The sequence below is a fragment of the Anopheles merus genome, unplaced genomic scaffold (genome assembly GCF_017562075.2).
Source record: "Anopheles merus strain MAF unplaced genomic scaffold, AmerM5.1 LNR4000470, whole genome shotgun sequence".
NCBI lineage: Eukaryota > Metazoa > Arthropoda > Insecta > Diptera > Culicidae > Anopheles > Anopheles merus.
The window spans coordinates 1-24442 of NW_024428050.1; the positions used below are offsets into that span (position 1 = coordinate 1).

At 37.2% G+C, this 24442-nt stretch overlaps 1 protein-coding gene across 1 annotated transcript; it reads right to left on the reverse strand.

Annotated features, from left to right (window-relative positions):
* Nucleotides 1–6973: 6973 nt before the first annotated feature.
* LOC121602487 (protein sax-3) lies at nt 6974–23326 on the reverse strand. The gene is made up of 11 exons (XM_041931251.1): nt 23293–23326; nt 22629–22822; nt 20320–20422; nt 14755–15039; nt 14399–14671; nt 13034–14311; nt 12866–12961; nt 12548–12788; nt 12236–12396; nt 11281–11458; nt 6974–9789 (listed from the first exon to the last, which is right to left on the reverse strand). The coding sequence occupies exons 1-11, from the start codon at nt 23324–23326 to the stop codon at nt 8427–8429; spliced, it is 4206 nt and encodes a 1401-aa protein (XP_041787185.1). The 3' UTR covers nt 6974–8426.
* Between the last annotated feature and the right edge of the window lie 1116 nt (nt 23327–24442).

A 24442-nucleotide genomic window follows, 5' to 3' on the forward strand; every position in this document is an offset into this window, starting at 1 on the left:
GAAGCTATAAGCTATAAGGAGGAGATAAGCTGAACATTGCAAGATTATAATAGTACGGTTTAAAAGTAATAGTTCAAAGCGTATAGTTCAAACAGCGGACGAAAATGGGCTGGATTTATCTGGAGGCAAAGTTCTTCGATTATTTTTCAATGACAGTTACAAAAGAAGTTATTTCCCGCTACTCACAATTGCACTCCATCCGACACGATGTTTTTTTCTCATTTACTCACTATACGAAGCTGCTCACTACAATTGGAACCTATCGATAGTCCCAAGGGCTGAAAATGATCACTATAAAAAAGTGCAGGTTTTTCATATCATGTTGTCTTTCTATTTGGGACAGTTCGAAACAAAACCAAGGGATTTGTGCAGGTCCCTTAAGCGTGTCTCCTTTTTATGGTCCAGTAAGCAAGTGAGCGTCAGCGAATTCCCCATATGTTTCTCAGCTGTTTTAAGGGGAGATTTTTGGTTCTTCTGTCACAAACGAATGATAAGAATTTCAATTATTACACAGTCAATTGGATACGATAAGAACCGCTCACGGCATTAGTATCAATATCGCTTGATTGTATAAACGTACCAAGTTGCAGCTGGTGAAACCGACAGAAATTCATAAAAATTGCTACAGTTCTGTAGACGATGGTCAGGCGGAAATCATGAATCGGAGATAGACGTCTGATTGGACGGAAAACGAAATGGAAGATGGAGAAGAAAGCTCTATAAACGGATTTTTATTTATGATTTATTTGTTGATGCTGCTGCGTTGTGACAATACATAGGATTACATCAACTGATAAGATAGAATAAGATCAGTTTGAGTCCATTAAATATATAATACAATCATTTCATTTTTTCTTAAGTGTATTCCAAACCAGGTCAAACATTTTCAACCGACAACTAAAGAAAGTTCTTAGCTTATGTTATTTCTGTATGGTTTGTATGTAACTAAAGTAGTTATCAAGTTATGTGTTCTTACCCATCCATGTTCATGTCGCCTAAAGATGTTTGTCTTATTATGGAAATTACAACTGCTATCTATGTGCCTATTTTTGTCTATTTTGCTACTTGTAAGGAGATTTTTTATTAGTTAGTGAAATGTGGTATGATATGTCGTGTATTGTGGCAGTTTCATACAGTCCTTGTAAGTGATAATTTTACAGGGTTTTCGAGGATTATAGACATGTTCAGCGAGTTGTAGATTCGTTCAGGCATATAATAGATTCTTTCAGCGAGATATAGAATTGTTCGGAAGTAGGCGTAGACATGTTCGGTTATACTGTAGAGCTGTCACTTTCGTACCCCTTGGACTGCAGCTTGGATCATTCTCATCAGGAGGTAAACAAACAGTTTTCGAAAAATAAGCTTTTTCCAACTAATTTATGTATTAAACAGCTTGGAATGATTATTAACTACTTTTATGACTTTTAAGAATGAAAAATTGAACCCTGCGGCACAGTGTGTAAACAAAACAACTGACAGCTCTACAGAATCGCTGAACATGTCTACGCCTACTTCCGAACAATTTACTATATCTCGCTGAAAGAGTCTATTATACAGGGTTTTCGAGGATTATATAGACATGTTCAGCGAGTTGTAGATTCGTTCAGGCATATAATAGACTCTTTCAGCGAGATATAGAATTGTTCGGAAGTAGGCGTTGACATGTTCGTTATACTGTAGTGCTGTCACTTTCGTACCCCTTGGACTGCAGCTTGAATCGTTCTCATCACGAGGTAAACAAACGGTTATCGAAAAAATATGCTTTTTTCAACTAATTCATGTATTAAACAGCTTGAGGAATGATTATTAGCTATTTTAAGGATATTTAAGAATGAAAATTGAATGATGCGGCACAGGGTGTAAACAAAACAAATGACAACACTACAGAATCGCTGAACATGTCTACGCCTACTTCCGAACAATTCTATATCTCGCTGAAAGAATCTATTATATGCCTGAACGAATCTACAACTCGCTGAACATGTCTATATAATCCTCGAAAACCCTGTATGCCTGAACGAATCTACAACTCGCTGAACATGTCTATATAATCCTCGAAACCCCTGTACTATCAGAATAGATTACGTTATAGGAGGGTCCACTGTACTATACTAGGATAATTTGGCAATTGTTGCACACCACCCAATTATTGCACACTGCGTATTGATTGTTATTTATCCAAATAATATATGACATTGATGAAAGCTAGCGTTTTTGCCACACTTAGTACAGTATAACCGAGCATGTCAACGCCTACTTCCGAACAATTCTATATCTCGCTGAAAGAGTCAATTATACGCTCGAACGAATCAACAACTGGCTGAACATGTCAATATAATCCTCGAAAACCCTGTATTTTAATAACTTAAACTTATATGCTAGAAATTAGGCAAATATATTTAATTCTCATGATTCAGTATCAAAAATTTAGATTTTTTGTAACATAAAACACAAAAAAACAGAGGATGCTTCGATCCTATTAATTGCACGCCTTAAAGGCTCCTTTTTTCGTCGTGCCATTATTTTGACAGCGATTTGTTTACAATTAGCGTGCGGCTGCAGATGCAAGTTTGCTACATATTTTGTGGAATTTCGGCTTGAACTAAGGACAAAAGTGTGAAGAATTTCGTACTGTGCTAAACTCTATGCGATAGAAAATCATCTAGTCTAGGGCTCTTCTTTTGTCTATTTTACTGTATTAGATAGTGTACAATAATTTGATATAAAGTGTGCAAAAATATAATTTGAAGTGTTTGTATGTGTGCAACAATTGGATGTTTGAATAAGTTTAAAAATCATTATTTATTGACATTAGTTTTTATTTGTATCCCTAAAATAAGAAAAATATATACTATTTTTTAAACAATAATGATGTATACTATACTCATAAAACAAGAATATTGTGACTTTATCCATATCAAACATATGAAGTACGTTGGCTGTGCAAGTGTGCAACAATTGGCACATTACTCTATATATAATTAGTTGGTAATGGCTGTGCTTCGGTTCGATTGTACATTCCTTAAATTGCACGCCTTCACAACATACATGCCATGGGTTCAATCCCGATATGGAGTGATAACTTTCACCCCTTTCATACTAATCTACTATCTGTACACCAATCAGTCCGAGATAGTGAAGTTAATAGTAGCATGTTGTAGACCTAGATGAACTACAGCTATTGTGCCGAATTCCAAACTGGGTATCCCAAAATTATTGAAATTAAGTTAAGTAGTCAATTTTTTCATTGATAGAGTTTAAAACATAAAAATAAAAATTGTTATGCCAATTTTTCAAGTTGAAATGGAGTGAAAAAAAGTTGGCATGTATTTTTTGGAATAAACAATAGCTTTACAAAAGGATCGAGCAGGCGAAAGAGAACCTCTGATTGCAGATAAACGAGACAACTACGAAACTAATAGTGGCAACATCAGCGGCTTTACCAAAAAATATTCCAAACCTACATCGGCGTGACGAACAGATAGGTGAACGTACTTTTGAAATCGTCTCATAATTCACCTATCTCAGGTCAAAGGTCAGCAACAACAACAGCATGGTAGTTGTGTTGCGCGCAAGGATGCTGGCTGCGAACCGGTCATTCTACAGCCTGAAAAATCAGTTCACCTCAAAGAACCTGTCGCGACGGACGAAGCTGGGACTATCTAGTATCTATACAGTCCCGGTACTCACATACGCCTCTGAGACATGGACACTGTCCAAATCTGACGAAACCCTCTTAGCCGCGTTCGAGAGGAAGATGCTCAGAAGGATACTTGGCCCCGTATGTGTGGAAGGACAATCGAGGAGCCGTTATAATGACGAGATTTACAGCGAACTCACTATCGTGCAGCGTATCAAGCTAACCAGGCTCCTCCTTTAAGGACGTGATAACGGACTAGCAGACGAAGGCGCGAGACCGTGAGCGGTTTCGGACACTCCTGAAACAAGCGAAGACCGCAAAGCGGTTATTGCACAGGATAGTAAGAAAATAAGTAATCAAATGAACGCTGTACACTAACCCTAGGCATTACTCAAGTTTCCGACGCTAAATAATGCTTCGATACGTAAAATCAAAAATAAATTTCATGTGTTTTTATATATTTTGCTAGCTTAATAATAACTCAATCATGAAATAAATACATACAAAACCGCATCTTTCCAATGAACTATAGAGGGTTTTACGATAATATGTTTTCATATTTGTTGAAGTTTGACGTTGATTTTTTACGTTGATCTTAACACAATCAAAAACTGCCACAATTCATACAAAACAACATGATAACAGTGGCTCTCCAAAGGAATTCAGATTTCGTTACAGACAACATAAACAAAGTGAACCAAAGTCTTAATGTTCCTCATCGCTTATGAAAAATGACATACAGTCAGTCCAAAAAGTATTCGTCTAGCTGAATATTTTACAGAAAAGGCGAATTATGGCCGCAAAAGCAATAAAGAAAGTAAAAGTAATAAAAGTAATCATGGGGTTTCATAAAGGGACCATCAATACACACGTTTTGCTAAAAAATAAGCATTTAAATAGTGCAAAAGCAACCAAAATACATAAAAAAACTAAAAAAAGTCGTTTTATGGGCGCGCAAAAAGTATTCGTCCATCAGACTTTTGGCATAATATACGCATATGAAGCATATGAAAACAAAGGTTATGGAATCAAAAAATGTCCTGATCTTGTTTCTTATTACATTTATGACTATTAGTGACTACTTGCACATCGCAAGAACTCATTTGAAAATTTAAAAAGACGTATTTTTGATCCACTCATCCTACAAAACTTGTTCCAATTATTCTCTAGTAGAAATATTGCATTTCAGGACTGCGTGTCCAAGTTCCATTGAAAAAATGGCATCTGATATCATATTGAGAGTCTACTAAATCATTTTCATCAGTTTGGTTTCAGCTGGTTAGGCGTTTTGGGCAAATGACAATGCCTTGTATGTTCTCCAGCTCGACTGTGCTTGAAACATGTGATACATTTTAAGTAAAATTTCTCAGAACTGGGACTCAAAGTACTTAAAAACTGCATTAATATGTTTTCCCATCCCGTCTCCAATCATTTTAAATCATTTTTCTTGCTCATCTTACCTCACTGAGCCCTAGTATCATGACTCCATGATGCTACCGTTACACGAGATTTTGATGTTGCATCTTAGTAGACTGTTTTCGCTATGGTAGGCGTCGGCCGTATGACCTTGGGGATTTAAACATGTGTTAATATGTTAGTAAAGCCTAATTTGAAATAAATTCTTGAATTATTTCATGCACCTTAACAGATTTGGCCACTTTCTATGTATGGTACTATTCAAATAAAACATGTTTTTAACAACTCACTCATTCAAGCTATTACATGACCAGCTACGATGAAATGCAGCATGACCCCTCAACCAAATGTGACCAATTTCTTTTCCTGATCATATTGGCCATCACAAAATGCACTGATTCCGTGGTAAAATTTGATTTTTTGGACATTAAACCACTTCTTTCGCTAGATTAACCGTCAAGAATGGCTGCTTACATGGCAGTTTGGTACACTATTAGTGGGGCCCTTTCCGTTTGAAGCTCGTAGGCTGAAATTTCAGCCTGTCAGCTGTTTGCATTGTATATCAGTTTTCGAGCAGCTATCTAAGTGAGTATAATATACAGGTGAGCTTATCCCAAGGTGTATGAATTTCGAAGGCTGATTTTTATCGCTTCTGCTTCTGAATAAAGATTTTAAGAGTGTTTTGAGTATTCGTCAAGCCATGATTTGTCTTTTTCTGTAAAATATTCAGCTAGACGAATACTTTTTGGACTGACTGTAGGTGCAAAGTAGCCTGCGTTGAAGTCATTCGAAAATGTGGGGTGGGGGTTGTAAAAATTTCAGTACAAATGGTACTCAAATTCTTGGGTTTAATTATTTAATGCTTCAAATTTTATGGTGAGGAAGAAACTTCGTAAATTCAGCACGCAATTTAAGGGGAACTAAAAATGAAAGCAATCTTCAAAGCAATGATAGTATATACTTTTGCTCAAATATTGCTCATTTTTTGTTTGAATTACGTTTTTCAAGTACAACTGTACATCAGGACATCGTTATCGACAATACAATACCGGCAAACATATTTTCTTATAAGTATTATGAATGTATGTACAAAAGGAAAAAAGGCTCTATATCCAAATGTGTAAACATTAAAGGAAGAAAAGATAAAATTCTAAAAAATAAAACTATATAACATCTAAAATATTATGTGGATAAATTCGATCTGTGTTAGAATATAGCAGTATTGTTAGTGACCCCTGTACCGAACAATGGAGTAATCGAATCGAGGCCATCCAAAGAAAAGCGACTAGATATGCTGTAAGACTCTTACTATGGCGACAGGGCGATGTGTTACCGTCATACCATTCCCGGTGTCTGCTTTTAGGGATTCAGTCGTTGAAAAAGCGCCGTGAGATAGCTAAATGCCTTTTTATATCAGGACTACTTAACCACCACATTGATGCTCCTACTCTATTAGCTACGATAGAATTTAACGCGCCATCTAGGAATCTACGTACACGTCAATTCATATCCGTCCCTCGTTATAGAACTCGTTTTGGCCAGTCTGATCCTATGTCAGCTATGTGTCGAACTTTCATAAATAACTTTGATTTATTTGATTTCAACATGCCACAGAATGTTTTTAGAGATAGACTCAGGACACAACTTACGTAATAATTTTTTTTCTCAAAATACATTTTCTATTCTTGTGCACCTGTTCTCCCCGATCGATTTATGTACCTTACATAGTCTATAAGCACTAATTTAAGTACATTCATGTAGGATCTTCAAGATCCCGATGGATTAATAAATAAACATATAAACATAAACATATAAACATATAAATCAAATAAATTATTCATAGATCCTCTGCATAGCACGGCACATTAAAAAGGTCATCACAGTTTACAGTTAAATAAAATCCACCAACACGGTATATTCGTTAAAAATATCATCATTTTCTTTTATTCATCTTTCTCTTTTCTTTACGATTGGGACTGGCTCTTAATATGTACTTTTCATCCGCCATCGATCAATCCATTCCTTTTGCCTATGTTTACATTTCTTCTCCATATTGAAACAAAACAAAAACACGTGTGGAAGTAATTTGCCTACAAATACCAGATAATAATAGCAATGCGTGGCAGCGGCAGGATAATTATCTGTGTGTCTCATTACCTACGACCCATTTGTCAATTACGATAATCAGTCAAATGATTTTGTTTACTCGCTTCATTTTGATAGCTATAGGGTATGTTCTCATCGTCATGGAATTAGGATTAGACATAATTCGTGTTCCTATTTCATTTAATTTTCGTTGCATAAAATCAAACGTGTAAATCTAAAGAGAGCTACAATATTTTGGGAAATAAAGTGTACAACGAAAATTAATCTAATAGGCGAACACATTATTTGGTTGCTGAGTGATTGCGGATACTTTACCGTTGTAATCATTCATATATAATTTTTAAACCATAAACTAAACAAAAGATTTTTTGTTGAAATGATTAAAAAAACGTTTTATGTAATTTCAGTACAGTTCATTCAGTTCTAATCTATTGCATTAGCAGCAGCTATGTACACTTGCTAAACATGGTAGGTACACCAGTGAAATAATTTGGTCATCGTGCTGCCAAACGAACATAACGCTAAAGCGTTGTCCAGGATAAGTGTGTTTCGATATGTTTCTTTTTAAATGTTTTCGCTACCATCGATCCACAACTGACTGTTTATCTTTATGAAAGCCGGTAGGGAAAATATATCGTTTGATACTTGCGATGTTCTTTCATGAGTTTGTAAGAGAAAATGTCCTATTTTATTCAGTTTTAGCAGGCTATTTAAACTATATTAGGGGTCATGATTTAACTTCCAGTGGGTTGCAAAACTACAAACATTTAAAAAACCCAAAAGTATATATGTATAGAAAATACTCAAGCATTGGTCAGATTGCACATAGTATGATAGATATATTTGCAATATATACAAGCATTATGTGGATTTAAAGTCTTCTTCAATAATGCAAATTAAATAAACTAAACAAGTTATTATAATCTCCAAAATGCCATTTCTCTATCTCAGAGCAATGTAATTGTACATATGTATTGTTTTATTGCACTAGTTTTATTGCAGTTTCGCAAAAGTATTGATCAACTTTATATGTGTAGTAAGTTATGAAAAGTTGAGTACGATTTAGTGATAATTCATACGCGATCAATTAATTTTAATTCAATTTGAATGGATTCATGGGTAATTTTTAAGTAAAACATAAATGACACAGTATAAGGTTTCAATTGAACAAAAGGAATCACATTGCTCTGAGTATAAAATGGTGACAGCTAGGGTCAAATAAAATTCCACTATTTTATGGCACTACAAACAGAAGTACTCAAATTTATACATTCTCTACATTGGTGTCTCCACTTAATTGATGTGTTTGTTGCAACGGATGATTTGCATTCCCAGAAAAACCAATAGAAGCTTCCTGACCATTAGTGATTGTGTTTGTTTCATTGTTGCACTCCTGCGGTGGATGGTTATCTAAATTATTTGTTTGCAGACTGTGCGTAGTAGGCGAAACACGGGATGGCGATCGGGATGATTCTTTGCCACCATGAAACAACGAAACGGAAGTTGAGTGGTGGTGGTGACTCGAAGGAAAGTGATGAACTACTGAAGGCGCTTGTTGAATTGGTGGAAGCTGTGGAGGAGGCGGGTGTGGTGGGCCTACTGTTGTCAAAAGCTGCTGCTGTTGATGGATACTGTTGGTGCTCGAAAGGGGCGGAACTGGAAGATGCTGCTGCTGCTGCTGCTGGTGCTGCTGTTGCTGCTGTTGATATGGCGAATTATTAATCATGTTGCTGCTGGCTGCTGACGCCATCGTGACCGAGCTCGGCACGGACGACCAGGTACCGTCGTACTTGGACTTGACGAACAACGGCTGCTCGACCGATCGGCCATTATCGCCAAAATTGAGTTTATTATCCTTATTGTATCCTATTTTGTTGTACTTGGTCGTTCGTTTAATCGTGCCAAAAAGCGGTGTATGGGGTACACTGCTGCTACCTCCACCGATTGCACCACCGCTACCCGGCACACTACCAGACATGCTGTTCATCACATCCATTGTCAGCGTCGACGAGGCTGCCATCGGTTGGCCCGCCGGAAGTAGGCTACAGTGGCTTCCACTGTTGAGATTACTTACCGTTGAGCCACCGTACGACGAGCCCATGCCACCACCGGTGCTATAGCTTGCCGTAGGGCCCGACGATGAACATTGATTCAAATTGTTCAACATGTCGGCCATCCGATTTTCGATGATGTTCATTTTCTGGCTTTTTATGCTACCTCCACCACCACCGATCGGACGTCCGTTAGCATCCCGCTCCCTTTTATCGTGCACACCGATTTGTTGCTGATGCAGTTGCGACTGTATCTGAGCATGCATCTGTTGGGTTCCATGGAGACCGTACTGGGCTTGCATTTGCTGCTGGTGGCGCTGTTGATGTTGTTGATTTATGAAATTATTGTAGTGACATCCACCGGACACTGCCGCGGCCGTAACAACGGTGGGCGCTGAGTAGACATTTTTGCCATCGAATTGGTTTTGGGCGTACAGTTGCACCGAGCGGCCTACCAGCGTGGTTGAAGCGTAAGCCCCGTAGTTGTCATAGCAAGGGTCCGATTGTCCCAGATCGTTTTTGAATGATGAACACCCAGCCACTTCCGCGTAGTCAGGCATATTCAGCGGGGACAATCTGAGGATATAGGTGCAATTAATTATAAAAATGCAAGAAAAAGAGTGGAAAAGAAAAAACAAATATGCAAAGCCCGAGTCTCACGATGCATACCGCGTTGTTAGTAGTTGTATCATAAATATATATTTTAATTTGTGCACTTAGCGTGAACAGCACAAAGAAGGGGAAAAATACATTTGTTCACACATTTTGAAAGTTTCCCACAGTGTGGCAGATGTGGCCAAAGAATTACGCATGTATGCTTTTATCGATTTTGCTATTGTATGATATTTTTTTTTTGTTTGGTCATCCCATTCCATCGCTGCATTATTTACCAAAAATATTTGCAATTTGTACCCAATCCCCAATCCCAAGGGCGGAAATGAAATTATCCAACGACGAGTTTGCAATGTATTTAAACAATATATAACGCATGAAAATGAAAGTCGTTAGTTATACTTTAAGGTTGCAGTCACAAAACAATCTAATGAATTGGTAATGAAGTGCTGATATAATTTGATATAATTTTTTGATATAATACCATCTAAACATCAAACATGAGAGCAGCAAAGTACCGCATTTAAAATTATTTAAATTGGCCATTATCTCAAATTTCAATCCGAAAGGATACAGTTCCATCAAATTATCTTACATCGTTTAGTGAGATACAGCTGAAACAACAGCCTAAGTGTTGAATAAATACGTAATGGAAAAAGTTTTAGCCATGCATACAGTAATTTCCTTAGCGACATGAGTACTACGAATGTTTCACAAAAAAAGTGTTGGAAGATGTTCATTCACAAGTTTGCACACTTCATCCGTAACCTTCTTGCTAACATCACCGTACGCTAGAAGCATCACGTACAGATTGCAACCAGTTTCCAAGGGATAGGCATATTTACCATTGTCGCGGATGTTCAAGAACGTAATGGTGGTAAACAACAGACACTATCATTTGTGGGAAAAGTTTCGTCGAATGCTTTCTCCGGCAGTTTCGAGTGAGAAATGTAAACCGCCAAAAATTTACGAACTCCATTACTGGCTTAAACCTTTGAAGTGATCCCCATTATCCTAGACCGGCGAGCGGGTACGAGCTGTGTATCCTTTAATGATGCTGAAGTTTTGTGTATTTGTTTGCTTTTACCCTCATAGTTTCTGGCGCCACACACGAGCAAGGAAATGGAACAAAGTGTTGAAGATGTGTCGTTGTTGTGTGCTTTTAAACCCTGTTGATTGTTTGGAAAACTATTGCAGAAGCTCTCGTCGACAGTATTGCTACACAAAACTGTCATCAACCTCTTTGCGGTAAGGTGTTTGTTTAGAATGTACACAATTAGGCATAATTAAGTAGATTGTTTAGAGAGCGCCCTTGCAAGCACTTTACCCTTTTTTGGGGAATAAGCTTACATGAAGCAATGTTATAGATACAACAGTGTTAAACTGATTGAATTCAAAACTCTGACATACATAATAATATTGAATCTATTGAAACTTTTTCATTAATATGCTTACCTTTCATAATCCGGAAGTGGAAGTGTTGGGGCGGCAGAAACCTGAGCATAGTCGGTGATGACTTCCTTAGTAATGTCATTCGCTTGTCGCCAAACTCCACCTCCCGGGTCGATCCACACACCATTAGGATTCAGTGGTAGAGTAGGAAACTTTCGGACTGTTCCGATAGCGTGATTACCTGAAATTGTGTAAACGTGTTAACAACATTCTCTTTTACGATACAGTGTTTTTCATAGCGCTGATACAGTGATAATATGCCAAGAACAGATTAATTGTATACCACTGCACAACACTTAAATGTTTTTGCTTATCATAAGCATGCATGGGTACAAATTTCATTGCTTTCATTGTACGGAGATTCTGAAAGTTGTGAATAATTTCAAACTTAGCCCCAATCATTCGAGGGCAAAGCTATTGCACGAATAATGCACGTAAAATGATTTGAGTCAACAAAACGCGATGTAGCATGATACGGTAAATTGTTTCGTGACTAAACACATCCCTCATGCACATGATGTGAAAAATGAATGCTGCTGTTTGATTATTATTGTTATTTTATTTTTGTATGGATGAGTCCTCTTATGCAGTAAACAACAGCCCTGCTTATTGAATTGTTTAGTGTATAACGTGAGATTTACGATTACATTTTCCTTGGCGTATTTACTGTATTTACTATTTACTTATGATAGGCTGAAATTTTGATAGAAATGTTTGTTAGAACCACAGGATTAACATTTGTTGAAAACAAAATCCTCAAAGAGTAAAAAGTAAAAATATAAAAATAGTAAAATTGGTTTTGCGTATTGTTACTATTTGTAAGCATTTACTTATTATCCAAATTATCACCAAAATGGCATCTAGCGATTTAATGAATTTCAAAAAGAGATTCTTGATTCATTGCGGATTTTTTTATGTAGTAAATTCCACCACGACAATTTGGCTGACTGTGACTCACCGTGCATATTGTTCAACGAGCTGTGTTTCATAAATTGTATCCTGCGGAAAATAATGATGGCACCGAACAAAAAGACGATAATGGCGATGATGGAACCGAGCAGAATTATAAACCATGTTTGCGTTAGTATATCGTGTGAGTAGTCATGGTTTATTGGATATCTGTGGAAGAAAGAAATGGAATAAAAGCATTTTTCATGTACTTGCTGAGCTTAAATGCAATGTGTAACTTAAGGAAGCATACATGCACGCTTGTCAAAATATGGTGCAACATGCATAATAGGGAAATAGTTTGCAGCTTATTCTATACTACCTTGTGTACCCATGATCAAGCCGCCTAGTGTGAGGGTCTAGCCTCAAAATCGAAGGAATGCTGTATGGACCAATTCCGACCTTTGTCGACGCTGCAATACTGACAGAATACGTTACACCAGCAGACAGATTAGCAAGCAGTAACTTTGGTGCTTCTCCGTCGACAGTCATATTGGTAAGAACTTTGGATATGTTGTGAACGTCGTAACCTCTGATGATGATGTGATAGTGTTTCAATTTTCCTAATGAGTATGGAAATCGAGTTTTTTCATTGTTAAAAATATAAACATATGATTTAGTTCACATTATAACCAATTACCATTTATCGTGCTGTTACTCGGCGGTTCCCACTTGAGGTAAACTGCTGAGGTATTCAGTAGAACTGCTTCCAGATTTACTGGTGATGCCGTCGGAACTGAAAAAATTAACACATTCCATTGAAGAATTGTTGAAAGGTACACGGTTTTTGGTCTTCTCCTTATCTTACCATCCTCTAAAGTGCACGTTGATCTAGAATTCGAGGGACGTCCCTGGATTGTTTTGTAGAATGGTACAAGGAAAAACTCATATTCGGTAAACTTTTCTAATCCATTTATCGTACAAGCAGAAGCACCCCCACCATGTAGAACTGTCAAAGTTCGATACGTTCCGTTGGAGTTTACCTTGCGCGAGTAAATATAGAACCCTTCCACATACTGCCCGTTAACAATCTCCCACGCCAGTCGCACACTGGTAGCATCGGTTGCATTAGCTTCAAGGAGGTTGACCACCTGCCCTGACGAAAGTGTTGCTTGCGCTTCACTGAGATTGATGTCTTCTCCATGATTGAATTCTCTTCCAATGGAAACCGGATCGGACATGAGGCTCGGAATACCAAGTCCCTGGTCGTTTTCTGCTCGAACGATAAAAATGTAACTGACGTTTGGAGAAATCGGAGAATAACTGTAGCTCGTGGACGAAACCTTGAACGGGACTGTGGTCCACCCTTTGGCCATATCACTTGAAAATACTTCAATCAGGTAACCATTGATATCGGAAGCACCGGATTTGATGCTGGGCAGCCAAGAGATGGTAATGGAGCTGTTGCTAATGTTAACAATTTGTGGCTTTCCCGGGGCGCTTGGGAATTCGGATGGTTCAGGTGCCCGATAAAAGTTAACATTCGGATTCGTGGGTGACTCAACGCGCAGGAACGCACTCCACGTAGATTTCCCACTGCGGCTGCTGGCTACGCACGTGTAGAGCCCTTGATCGGTTCCTTTTTCAAGCTCTCGTAATAAGAGCGTTCCATTTTCCGTTATATTAATTCGTTCCGATGGTGCGACCGGATTGCCATCCAGGTACCAAGAAATGAACGGATAAGGATTACCAACCGCATTGCAAGCCATCGATACTGTTGACTTTGAGGGAAGAGTTTGGTTTGTAGGACCAAGAATAATGATTGGAGGGGGTCGATCATCCTGTGAAGCTACCATCAAGCGGGCTCGAACACTGACAGATCCGACACTGTTTACGGCACTACAAACGATCACAAGACCGTTATCAGATTTTGTAGTTTGAGTTAGCGTCAAGACAGTGAGACTTTCCTGAGTGTATGTAGTCTCGAATCGATCGACGGACGTGCCGGGAAAGATCAGTGTTCTGTTACCTTCTATAGACCAAAATGTAGTTGGTTTTGGTCTGCCTTCTGATTTACATTCGAACGAAACATCGTGCGGTGCTTCTACTACCTGTGGGACTGGTCTTATCGAAAGATGGGGAGGAGCTGAAAGTCATGCAATAAAATGTAGTAGTTTAAGTCATTAGGACAAAAAAATCCCCTTTCATAATTTATGAATGTCTTTATACGTACACAGGACGGTCAATGTGCCAGTGGCTGAGATGGCTCCGACAGCATTATCAGCCTCACAGCTATACTCTCCCTCATCATCCAGAACTACATCCTCCAACCGTAGACTCCTGTCCTCCAGGATATGCACTCGATTTAATGGCATGTTGCCTCCTGATGCCGATCGACGCCATAGTACATCCGGCATCGGATCCCCACCTACTCGACATTGAAATGTTACAGACGTACCTTCGACAACAGTTTGATCATGCGGTCCTCGTATCAGAAATGGTTTTACTGCAACGATGTATGAATATGCTGAACGATCTGGAAGCTACCCAATGAACGCAATAATATGAACGTGGTTTAAAAAAACATACCATGAACTTTGAGAAAAGCCGTTGCTGATTCCCGTACGCCAACCAAATTTTTTGCAATGCATTGGTATTGTCCTTCGTCAGTTTGACGTACATCCTGAATTGCTAAATTACCTCCATCCACAATACGAATGCGTTTCGAAGCTTCAACTTCTAGTTTTTGACCATTTTTCCGCCACCATAACGTCGGCTCCGGAATTCCTTTTGGTGGGCCGCATTCTAGTAGCACTGTTTCCCCCTGTGCTACGCGTGTATGCTGGGGCTCAAGTCGAAACTCTTCTCGCAATACTATAACATGTACAACAAATGACACAATAAAAATAGTACAGAAATAGTATTGAAATACTATGAAAACAAACAAAAAACATATGGTAGGGCTACTGGCTGAGTTTGATGTATTAGCAAAACAATAATAATAATTAATAAAATCCATATAAACAATAAAAAAATTTGTCAGAGCTATTGCACATCGTTTTCATTACCACGTTATTCATATTATGAGTCAATATCTATAGAGCTAATAAGAAGTTTATATTTTGAGAAAGCTCACAACGCAAACCGACCTACTGTCATGGGCAAGAAAATACAGTATTTAAATAATAGTGAACTTAATATAAGTTTGCCGTAGTTATACACAAAACAGCAGGATTCGTTTGGTAAATGGAACGACGAATGTTTTTCAAACGATTTTTTCTGATTTATTTACTGATTTTTGTACCAATTTTCAGTTAACTGTCAGTCAGCTCTGGGTGAAGTTTAGCCAAAAAAATAGCAAACGTGAAAAATCGCAAACGTATACATGCGTTGAAGGGCCTGACACTTGCACCAAAGTACTGACTCCACCATGGGTCTTGCAATGGGTTACTCAACGAACTGCTACGGCGGACATATAATGAAAGTGAGCAAACCGAAAAGGAAACTCTAGACAACCTGTCACAAAAGCGTTAGAACATAATGGAAAACTGACCAATATTCCTAGGCGTTGCCTAAAATATACAAAAAAAAATGGGAAAACACCAACAAAACATTCGAAATCTGACCAACCTAGCGGTTTTTATGATCGTCTGCGATGCAAATGGAAATTTTATTTGCATTTTTGGTGCCATTCGTTATGTCCCTAAGCTTGTTTGTGTATTTCTGTGTGTTTTGCTCCGACATTTATGTTGCCGTGAGTGGCATTTTGAGTTGGGTTTTATCGTAGGTATTTTGTGTGCTTTTTCACTTCGTCGGTTATTTCCCTCCATGTCCGCTTTATTTTTCGCTTTCGGTTTACTAATATGCCGTGCTGTTAGGAGCATAACTAACGTAAATAGTTTTATAGAAGCTTTACCTTTAAAATGAATTGTTCAAAGTGCTAGCTATGCAGGATTTAATTCCATTGTTTTTTTGTGCTTTCTTGTTCACCTGAAGTTTTAAGAGATTGTTTTTGTCTTATTCATAGCAACTGATGGACTGGTTGAAAGGTTAAAAGGTTCTTTGCCTTCAGTTATGTGCGGGTATGGGTAAATTGTGTTGTATAAACTAAAACTCACTTTGGAGCTGCGTTGAAAAAAAACTTTCATTCAGTCCCACATCAATGTCCTAGGCACAATAAAATTATAGTACGAACAACAAAAACCTCATCAAACCGCAGTTTTACAATCACTCTATACCTTAAACCACCCATAAAGTTTAAATCATGACAAATGATCGCTATATGTGTTGGGCTGAATCACAAACTGAAATAAAAGCTTGCGATATTACAGCAAAAGAAACAGCTAAACGTATGTGACTGGAATCTTGATACATTTCAAACGACTATTTCCCCTTTGTTTGTTACAAGCATCCATGCAAGTTGATTTAAACAAGTGTTGTCTGTCACTCGGCACACGACAATCAACAAGGCAGAAATTTGTATCGGATACATAGTTGGTGAAATTGATGGTCTGTTGCTAACGAATGGAGCGGACCTCGCTTACTCTGGTTTTATCAGCATTATCTTTGGCATACATAACTGACTTTCAAATCCCAGCAATATCCATCCATAATAAATGCAAAGGATCGACTAAAAGGACGACTATAGCCGCACTGAGGAAGGTGGATTGTACGAACAAACAGTTTTTTTTCATCACTCGTGTTCAAGTTGCAAATTGTTTCAACAACTATACATACAAAATTTCCGAAAAGTAGAGAGTAGCATAAAAATAGTGAGAAAAAATTTAGCATTTATGTTTTTTACTGTTAAATGTGTTCTTCTATGCATAGTCTAAGTCATCGAAACCACTATATATATTAACATTGAACTACGTTATGAAAAGAAAATCACACCTTTGGTCACACTCTGTGCATAGAATATTTCACAAACCAACATAGAGCCACCTTTCCCACTTCTATCGATATGCTCAACAAGTATGTTTCTAAGCGATTCAACATTTGCCTGCATAGGGTTCATCTTTACGTTTTGTTGCACAGAAAGGATAATAAATTGATATGCTTCCGGCGGTGAAGGCTTGTTGCTATTTTTAATTAAATTTATTTCATCACGTCTTCCTCTGAGGTATAAAACCGACTGGATTGAACAAAACAACCACATCGAAATAACTCTAGATCAGATATATTGAAATCAAAATTCAGTTTAATTTAATCTCTTTGCATTCACTAAGATAAAGATTTCACAATATTGAATAATTACCTGAGTTCTTTATATATAAATTTATGTTTGATCAGGCTCTCATTGTAAGCTCTCTTGATATAAATTCTAATATACAAGAGTAAAAATATGGATAAAATATAACTTTTTCAAAAACACAGTAATTCTATCGTTTATATAATTCAAACGAGTTGTTCATATGCCGATTTGTCTGTCAGCCTCTAAAAAAACGAAAATATTATTATGGACATTAGTACAATGATTATTACAAAAAAGTCTGTTTGTTGTACCAATAATATTATATTGATTGACAATGGTACATTCGTTCGAATGTTTATCTTAACAGTTATTTAATATATTGTTATATAGCACATTATACAATGGCATCCCAGCATTTAAGGATTGCTGCACAAATGAGTTTGTTATTCCGGCCTTAATGGCGATTGCCTCTACGACATTTTGCTACTTCGACTTGAGCCTACCACGCTTCCTCTGTCGTTATGAAAGGCCTAAACGAACTGTTCCATACACAGCAAATTTTCTCATCCGGTTTCAGTAAAGTTTTTTTACTGAAACGGTTCAGTAATAGAATATTTTACTGGTTTTCAGCATGAATGTCATGTTTTTAAGGACTTTCAGCTAAATAATTTGCTGAAATTGCGTGGGGACTGTGAGCGCTTACTGAACCATCTACACTTGCGACGGCAAAATACAGTATAAAAAATGTATAAAACAACACAAAACATGTATGAACATGAATTGAGAAACTGGCAATCTCAAAGCATAAATAAAAACTCAATTTAAAAGAAATATTTTGTCATTTTTTAATCGCTACCAACTACTGGAAGATCAGTAATATGAGAACGGCTTTACTGGTATTTCAGTAAACGAGCTGTTATTTTGGTGAGCACCGGACATTACTGAATGATTCAGTAAACATTCTTTTTACTTTAAAAAATACTGAAACTTCAGTTAAAAAAAATTCAGTAAAATTTTACTGAAGTTCAGTAAAAAAAGTTTTCTGTGTACGTATAACATGGCCAACGTATAACCTAGCGAGTTTGACGCGCTGCAAGTGATATACACCTCGTATAGATCGTCGTTGTATCGGCTTCTGTATTGTCTATTATGCTATTTAATTGACAAAATAAATATTCCTACTTTTTTGCACTCAGCCAATGTGGTCATAACAAATTTTGAATGTTAATGTGTATCACACTCTTCAACCAAAATGCCCCAAATACATTCGTTGTTTTGTTTGCAGTTTGTGGTTTTAGTAACCGCATTTATTATCAAATTAGATTCTCTCTACTGCATGAATAGTCTCAGAAGCTTGTAAATTTTGCATGGATGCGTAAATTATAAAGAAGAAGAACTTAAACAGGGGTTTTCTGTGGGTAACAAGGTAATGTAGAATAATTATAATAAAAATCATCCTAGAACTCAATTGTTCTAGTTATGTATTTTCGGTCATGAATGAATTAAATCCTTGTAATAGGGCTCTTTCCGTTCTAAGTTCGTAGGCTGGTATTTCAGCCTGTCAGCTGTTTGCATTGTATATCAATTTTCGAGCAGCTATCTAAGTTAATATAACATACAGGTGAGCTTATCCCAAAGTGTATGTATTTGAAAGGTTGATTTTAGACGCTTCTGTTTCTGAATGAAGATTTTAAGAATGTTTTGTGTATTCGTTAAGTCACCATATATTGCCTGTTTGGGCAAAACATTTTGCCCGTCCTGTCAAAAAGTGACGTTCCAATTTTTTTTTATTAAAAGTAGGTTTTGAGGCCACCTGATCTACATACACTTTGATTCTAGATTCCACCATCTGACCTCTTTAGTGTACCTTGGAATAAATGAAAACACCACCTTGTTTTGTCATTTTTTTTTTCGAGCAGGTACTTGAATCTAAATCAAGCTTTGAGGCTGAAATAATCTAGACCAGGGGTCTGCAAACTATTGCCGGCGGGCCGCAATATATTAATGCGGTCCGCGATGACTGAGTAAAGGTTAAATTTAATAGCTGTCTTTTCTGTCTAATTAATTACAATTTATTTTTTCACTTCTGAAAGACGATAATCAAGATTCAATCAAATAAAGCTGCAGAAATATGATATATTTTGTTAGTATTTTCTTATTAAAACGAGATTTGAACTTCCACTCTATCTAAAGGTAGCGTTAAAATGGCCCTCAACAACGTTGATTGTGAAGCAATGCGGCCCGCGAACTGAAAATTTTGGAGACCCCTAATCTAGTCCGAAAATTGCAGGCTAGTTTTGCGTGTGGATTTGTATGGAGTGCTTACATGATATACATGCTTACATGTCCCAATGCAAGAGATTAATGACTTGGATTTTCTATTTTATGATCTTTTAACATTTCGTGATGAGCATACAATTGGTATTTATTATTCTTAATTTTTTTTCTTGCATGTTCTTATAATCAACCTTACGTTTAATGATTTTTTACTATGTGTTAGCGTGTTTCAGAGTACCACGTAAGATTTGTTGTTCATGAAGTATCCTATTTAAATAAAAAAATAAATATTGAATCCATATTCACCACTAAAGTATTGTGAGACGTAAAGCACATATACTTTTGCGAGTACTGCTCGCAGATCAAATGTCAGAAGTAAGTGTATGAAGAGAAAGCCAAAAACATTATTCCCACCATTGAATTAATATTCTTTTTGTCGTTGTGCCTCCCATGGGTCGGCAGATCGTCCTCGACAACCAGATCGTTTTAAGTAATTTATGTCCTACTTGCCATTCCACTAAACTTCACAGTTCCACAAGTAACCACCTCCACCTAATATGACTTTTTATTGGGTATGGGAAAATGGCCAAGCTCTGACGTACGCTTGGCGGCGAAAATGAAACAGGCCTGGGGAAAAGGTGCAAAACAATTTAAAATAGGAAATGGGAAATGAAGCAACTCACCTGCTACTTGTAGGGTAGCGTTCCTACTTCTGGCAATTCCGTTCTCGTTCCGTGCCTCACACCAATACACCCCTGCGTCGCTTTCTCTCCGCGAATTTACAACCTTAGTGAACGAAGGAAAGCAAAGTTGAGCACATAAAAAACGAAAATTGTAGAATTAGGAACACAATTTCACCGAACAGCCCTCAAAACTCCTCCTCTCGCAGGGAAATCTGTTAAGCTGGTAGAACTAAGATGATCGGTCTGAATAGCGGAACCGACATAACTGCGAGGATACTGTGAAATCGTGGACACGTAAGAAGAAAAACCTGCGAGAAAAGTATCAAATACAGGCGGGAAGCTGTTTGGGAGGTGCTTTTTTTGTTCTTTTTTCGCCAGTGTACTAGCTGTGACTCTGATGAGGTTCTACTTGGGAGCAAACGTAGAAGCCATATCTGGCTTAACGAAACAACCTTTAGTAAGTGGAAAAGTTAGGGTAAAACTGTGTATAGTACAACTCCGCTGCCCAACGATGGTTAGCAAGGGAAGCAAAATGGTATCCGAGCAACTGTTTTCAAGCATTATGTGCTGTACAGTACGTGCAGAACAAGCTTCCAAACAGCGTGTGGTAAATTGAGGTTGTCTTATAAATATTTTCAAATTAAAATTATTACGAGCAGCGCAGTTATGGCCTCACTTCCTCTGGATAATGTGCTGTAGCATTTTAGGAGATTTTTTGAGTTGCCTGCTAAGTGGGGTAAACTCTTCGTACCGTCAGTTATTTGTCCTTTTAACAGCCCCTTTGATTGGTTGTTGTGTTGTTTGTTGAATGATATGAGTGGTATGATACATTTTTAAGGTGATAACTTAAATTAATGATTTTAATCTCGGATTTTTATTACACGTGTGTTAAGTTCTAAAGCTAACATGAAGCTAAACATAACAAAATGTCTGAGTAAACATCAAAAATCATTTATGTTGTTTGCTATTATATTATAAACAAATAAAAGGTAAACTGAATCGCGTGTTTTTGAGGGGTATTTTTTATGTTTTTCTGTTCCTAAGCAAGATTGATAAAAAATTATTTAAAACCTATAAATAAATAAATAATCAATTAAATTTTTATTTATTAGTCAAAGACAAACTTTACATTACTTTACATAAATTGGTGCAAAAGGCAATATAACTCTGACAAAAACATAATAACAGCATAAAACCATTTACATAAAACATAAAACATAATAAGAACATAAAAACATAAACAACATTTAAATCATTTAAATTAAAGTTATCACAAAAAAAGCACAAACATTTTTATTATTATTTTTTAAAATTAGCTACTATTTTATATGCTTCAGCATCTGTGCTTTCCAAAAAAAAAGTTTTAGTTTGTGTTTGATTATTTTGTCGGCTAACACTCATTCATTAGGTTTTATGACAGGACATGGAAATCCGCCCCGTTTCCGTAATCAGAAGGTGCTTACATTTTGTGAGAGAGGAAAATTATTTGATCAAACATTTATTCATCATAAAGTTTATGCAGCATCAGGCACACTTTTTTACCGCATGAGGTAAATATCAGGGTATGCTCTGCACCTTTCTCTGCAAAGCTCATTCGCCAAATGCGGTAAAGCGACGACTGGCACCTTATTTCACCACATACCCCCCCTCCCCTCCCTCTCCCGGAAATATGTAAGCGTTATAGAAAAAATGTATGAAATTCGTTAGTGATGCTGCATTTTAACTATGTGTTAAAAACATGTTAGCCCACGCATTTACTAATTCTCAGGGAATTCTCAGGCATTGGCCTATGCAGGGGACTTAATTTCTTAGTGTCATTCTTACGTAAGTAAACCAAAAGTATCCCAGTGATCTTACTACACTGTGTTAATTGTGTTATTATGTTTATGTTGTTAAATTTTCCATGAAATTATTTAAGTTTTAATTTCTGCAAATATTTGCTGTAAGGAAGGTTCAGTCACACACTACTACTTTGTGTGCGGCGTCAAACATGAACGTAAATTATCAGAACGAGAAGCATACTATTGTAGCGTTGATCACGTTTACTCATATTCTGTACTACGTTAGTAACAAAACAGCTTCAACGATGTTTCTATGATATCACAAAGTTGACTTAAAATATCCAGTATTTGGACGTTTCTCCAAAACACGAGGTGTTTCATTAGGGGAATTAATGCTGAACAGAAAACGTACCCACAACTCCCGCAGCCTGTACAACCGTAACGTTCTGTACATTTGAGGTATACTGGGAGGGTTGTTGGTTTTTCGGAAAATTTGCATTTTTAAAAGGGATTAAGGACGTTATTTACCTTCAGAAAAAACAAACCACCGGCTGGTAGTGCTATCCGGTGCGATCCCTGGAGTATCTTCAATGGTGCGCCGTCCTTGTACCACTGAATAGTCGGCTGGGGTATCCCTTCCGCTTTACAGTTGAGTGTGGCAGGCTCATGGCGTGGCACGGTGGTGTCGATTGGATGCTCTATAATACGTGGATTTTGAAGAGCTGTAAAAAGAAAAAAAGTGGAAAATGGCTTTTAACTTTTATAGTCCTTATACTCCTTTCCAATACTCTTTATAATTTATTTATAATAATTTAAGAATCACTAATGTTAGCACAAGCAAACCGCTAAGCCCATTTCAGCCAAAACGATGAAAATGAAACTCTACAATAAAGTAAGGTAAAAAGTTTTAATACAAAAAAAGATTCTTCAAAACGACATGATGGACTAATTTGTTGGAATAATTTGGGTAGTTTGTTTTTTCTCTATTACTATTAGTCTCTATTACAGCTAATGCATCATCTTCCATCTAACCGTGCCACAAGATATTCCGCCAAACAACATTGCGCCGAAAAGCATGAACCCAAAATCAATGAAATTCGATGAAATTCGATTAGAATTACGTTCTAGAACCATTTGTTTTACAGCGTATATTTTGACGCCATTTGAAGTATATCTTCAAATGTCGTCGTACCATACGAGATGTCAGGATGGATGATGGGATACATACATTTAGGCGTGAAATGTTCGTTGATTTTGACTGCTTTTTCACGCTTCGCGTCGTGAAATTGTCACGGTATGTCTGAGCGTACGGTAATATGTCGATGCAATCCATATTTATCTTTTGTGAAAGAAAATCCCAGTTATAACAGTAAAACGGTTGTTTCATATAAGTAGAGCTAACAACACGGCTTACATGGGTCATATACTTCCAATTACACGTTACGTGCATGCACAATTTACTTTTGCACGGGAATTGAGTTGACACATGAACACATGACACATGACACATGGGCCTCAAATCAAAAAGGCAGGCCGTAGCAATGTGATCGTTTTGCCAAAGCTTTAAAATTCAAATTGCCAAAACTTTGAGTAAATATTAATGTTTGTATGACCTGCAGCTTGAATGTAAACATTTCATTACCGTTCCATCGGATCGGAACTATCGGATGTTTAAGGCAACGCGTTTCATTTTGTGGAATCTAAGGTTTTATTCTTCTTCTTTGCCACAACAACCGCTGTCGGTCAAGGCCTGCCTGTACCCACTAGTGAAGTGAGCTTGGCTTTCAGTAATTTATTGTTACCATAGCAGGATAGTCAGTCCTAGTATGGGGGCACGGTATATTCGGGGCTTGAGCCCATGACGGGCATGTTGTTATGTCGTACAAGTTGTCGACTGTACCAACATACCGGCCCCTTAGGTTTTATTATATCTTTAAAAAAGAATAATGTTGTTAATTATAAAAAGATCAATTGCCCATTCCTGCTTTTCGGAATAGATAGACCCGATGTAAACAAAACTATTATCTTAGAATATGTATTTAGTGCTATAAAAAATAGCTATAAAAACAAGTATTTAAAACTAACAATTGAACTGAACTGAAGTAACAATTTCTTTTGTTTTACTTCTGCACTAGGGCCTTTGATAGATTTGAGTGTTATCTTTCATAATCGTGTAAGCTACTCGTTCTGCAAAGGTCGTCCATTTCTATGAATAATGTTGAATAATCAGCGGAAGGTTGTATGAATATTAGTTCAAATCTCATAAATACCAAGTTCCATTGCACGCAGGGCTATATTTTGCCAAGAGAAGCAAAATGAATTAAGATTGTCACTTCAAAGTG

Bases quoted from the DNA above. Each gene is read 5' to 3' on its own strand.
- LOC121602487 (XM_041931251.1), bottom strand. From the start codon at position 23,326: ATGTATCCCATCATCCATCCTGACATCTCGTATG. The intron at 22,823-23,292 runs GTACGACGACAT...TTCTTTTTACAG, and splicing joins CCATCCTGACATCTCGTATG to CTCTTCAAAATCCACGTATT. The intron at 9,790-11,280 runs GTAAGCATATTA...CTATATCCTCAG, and splicing joins CCACTTCCGGATTATGAAAG to ATTGTCCCCGCTGAATATGC.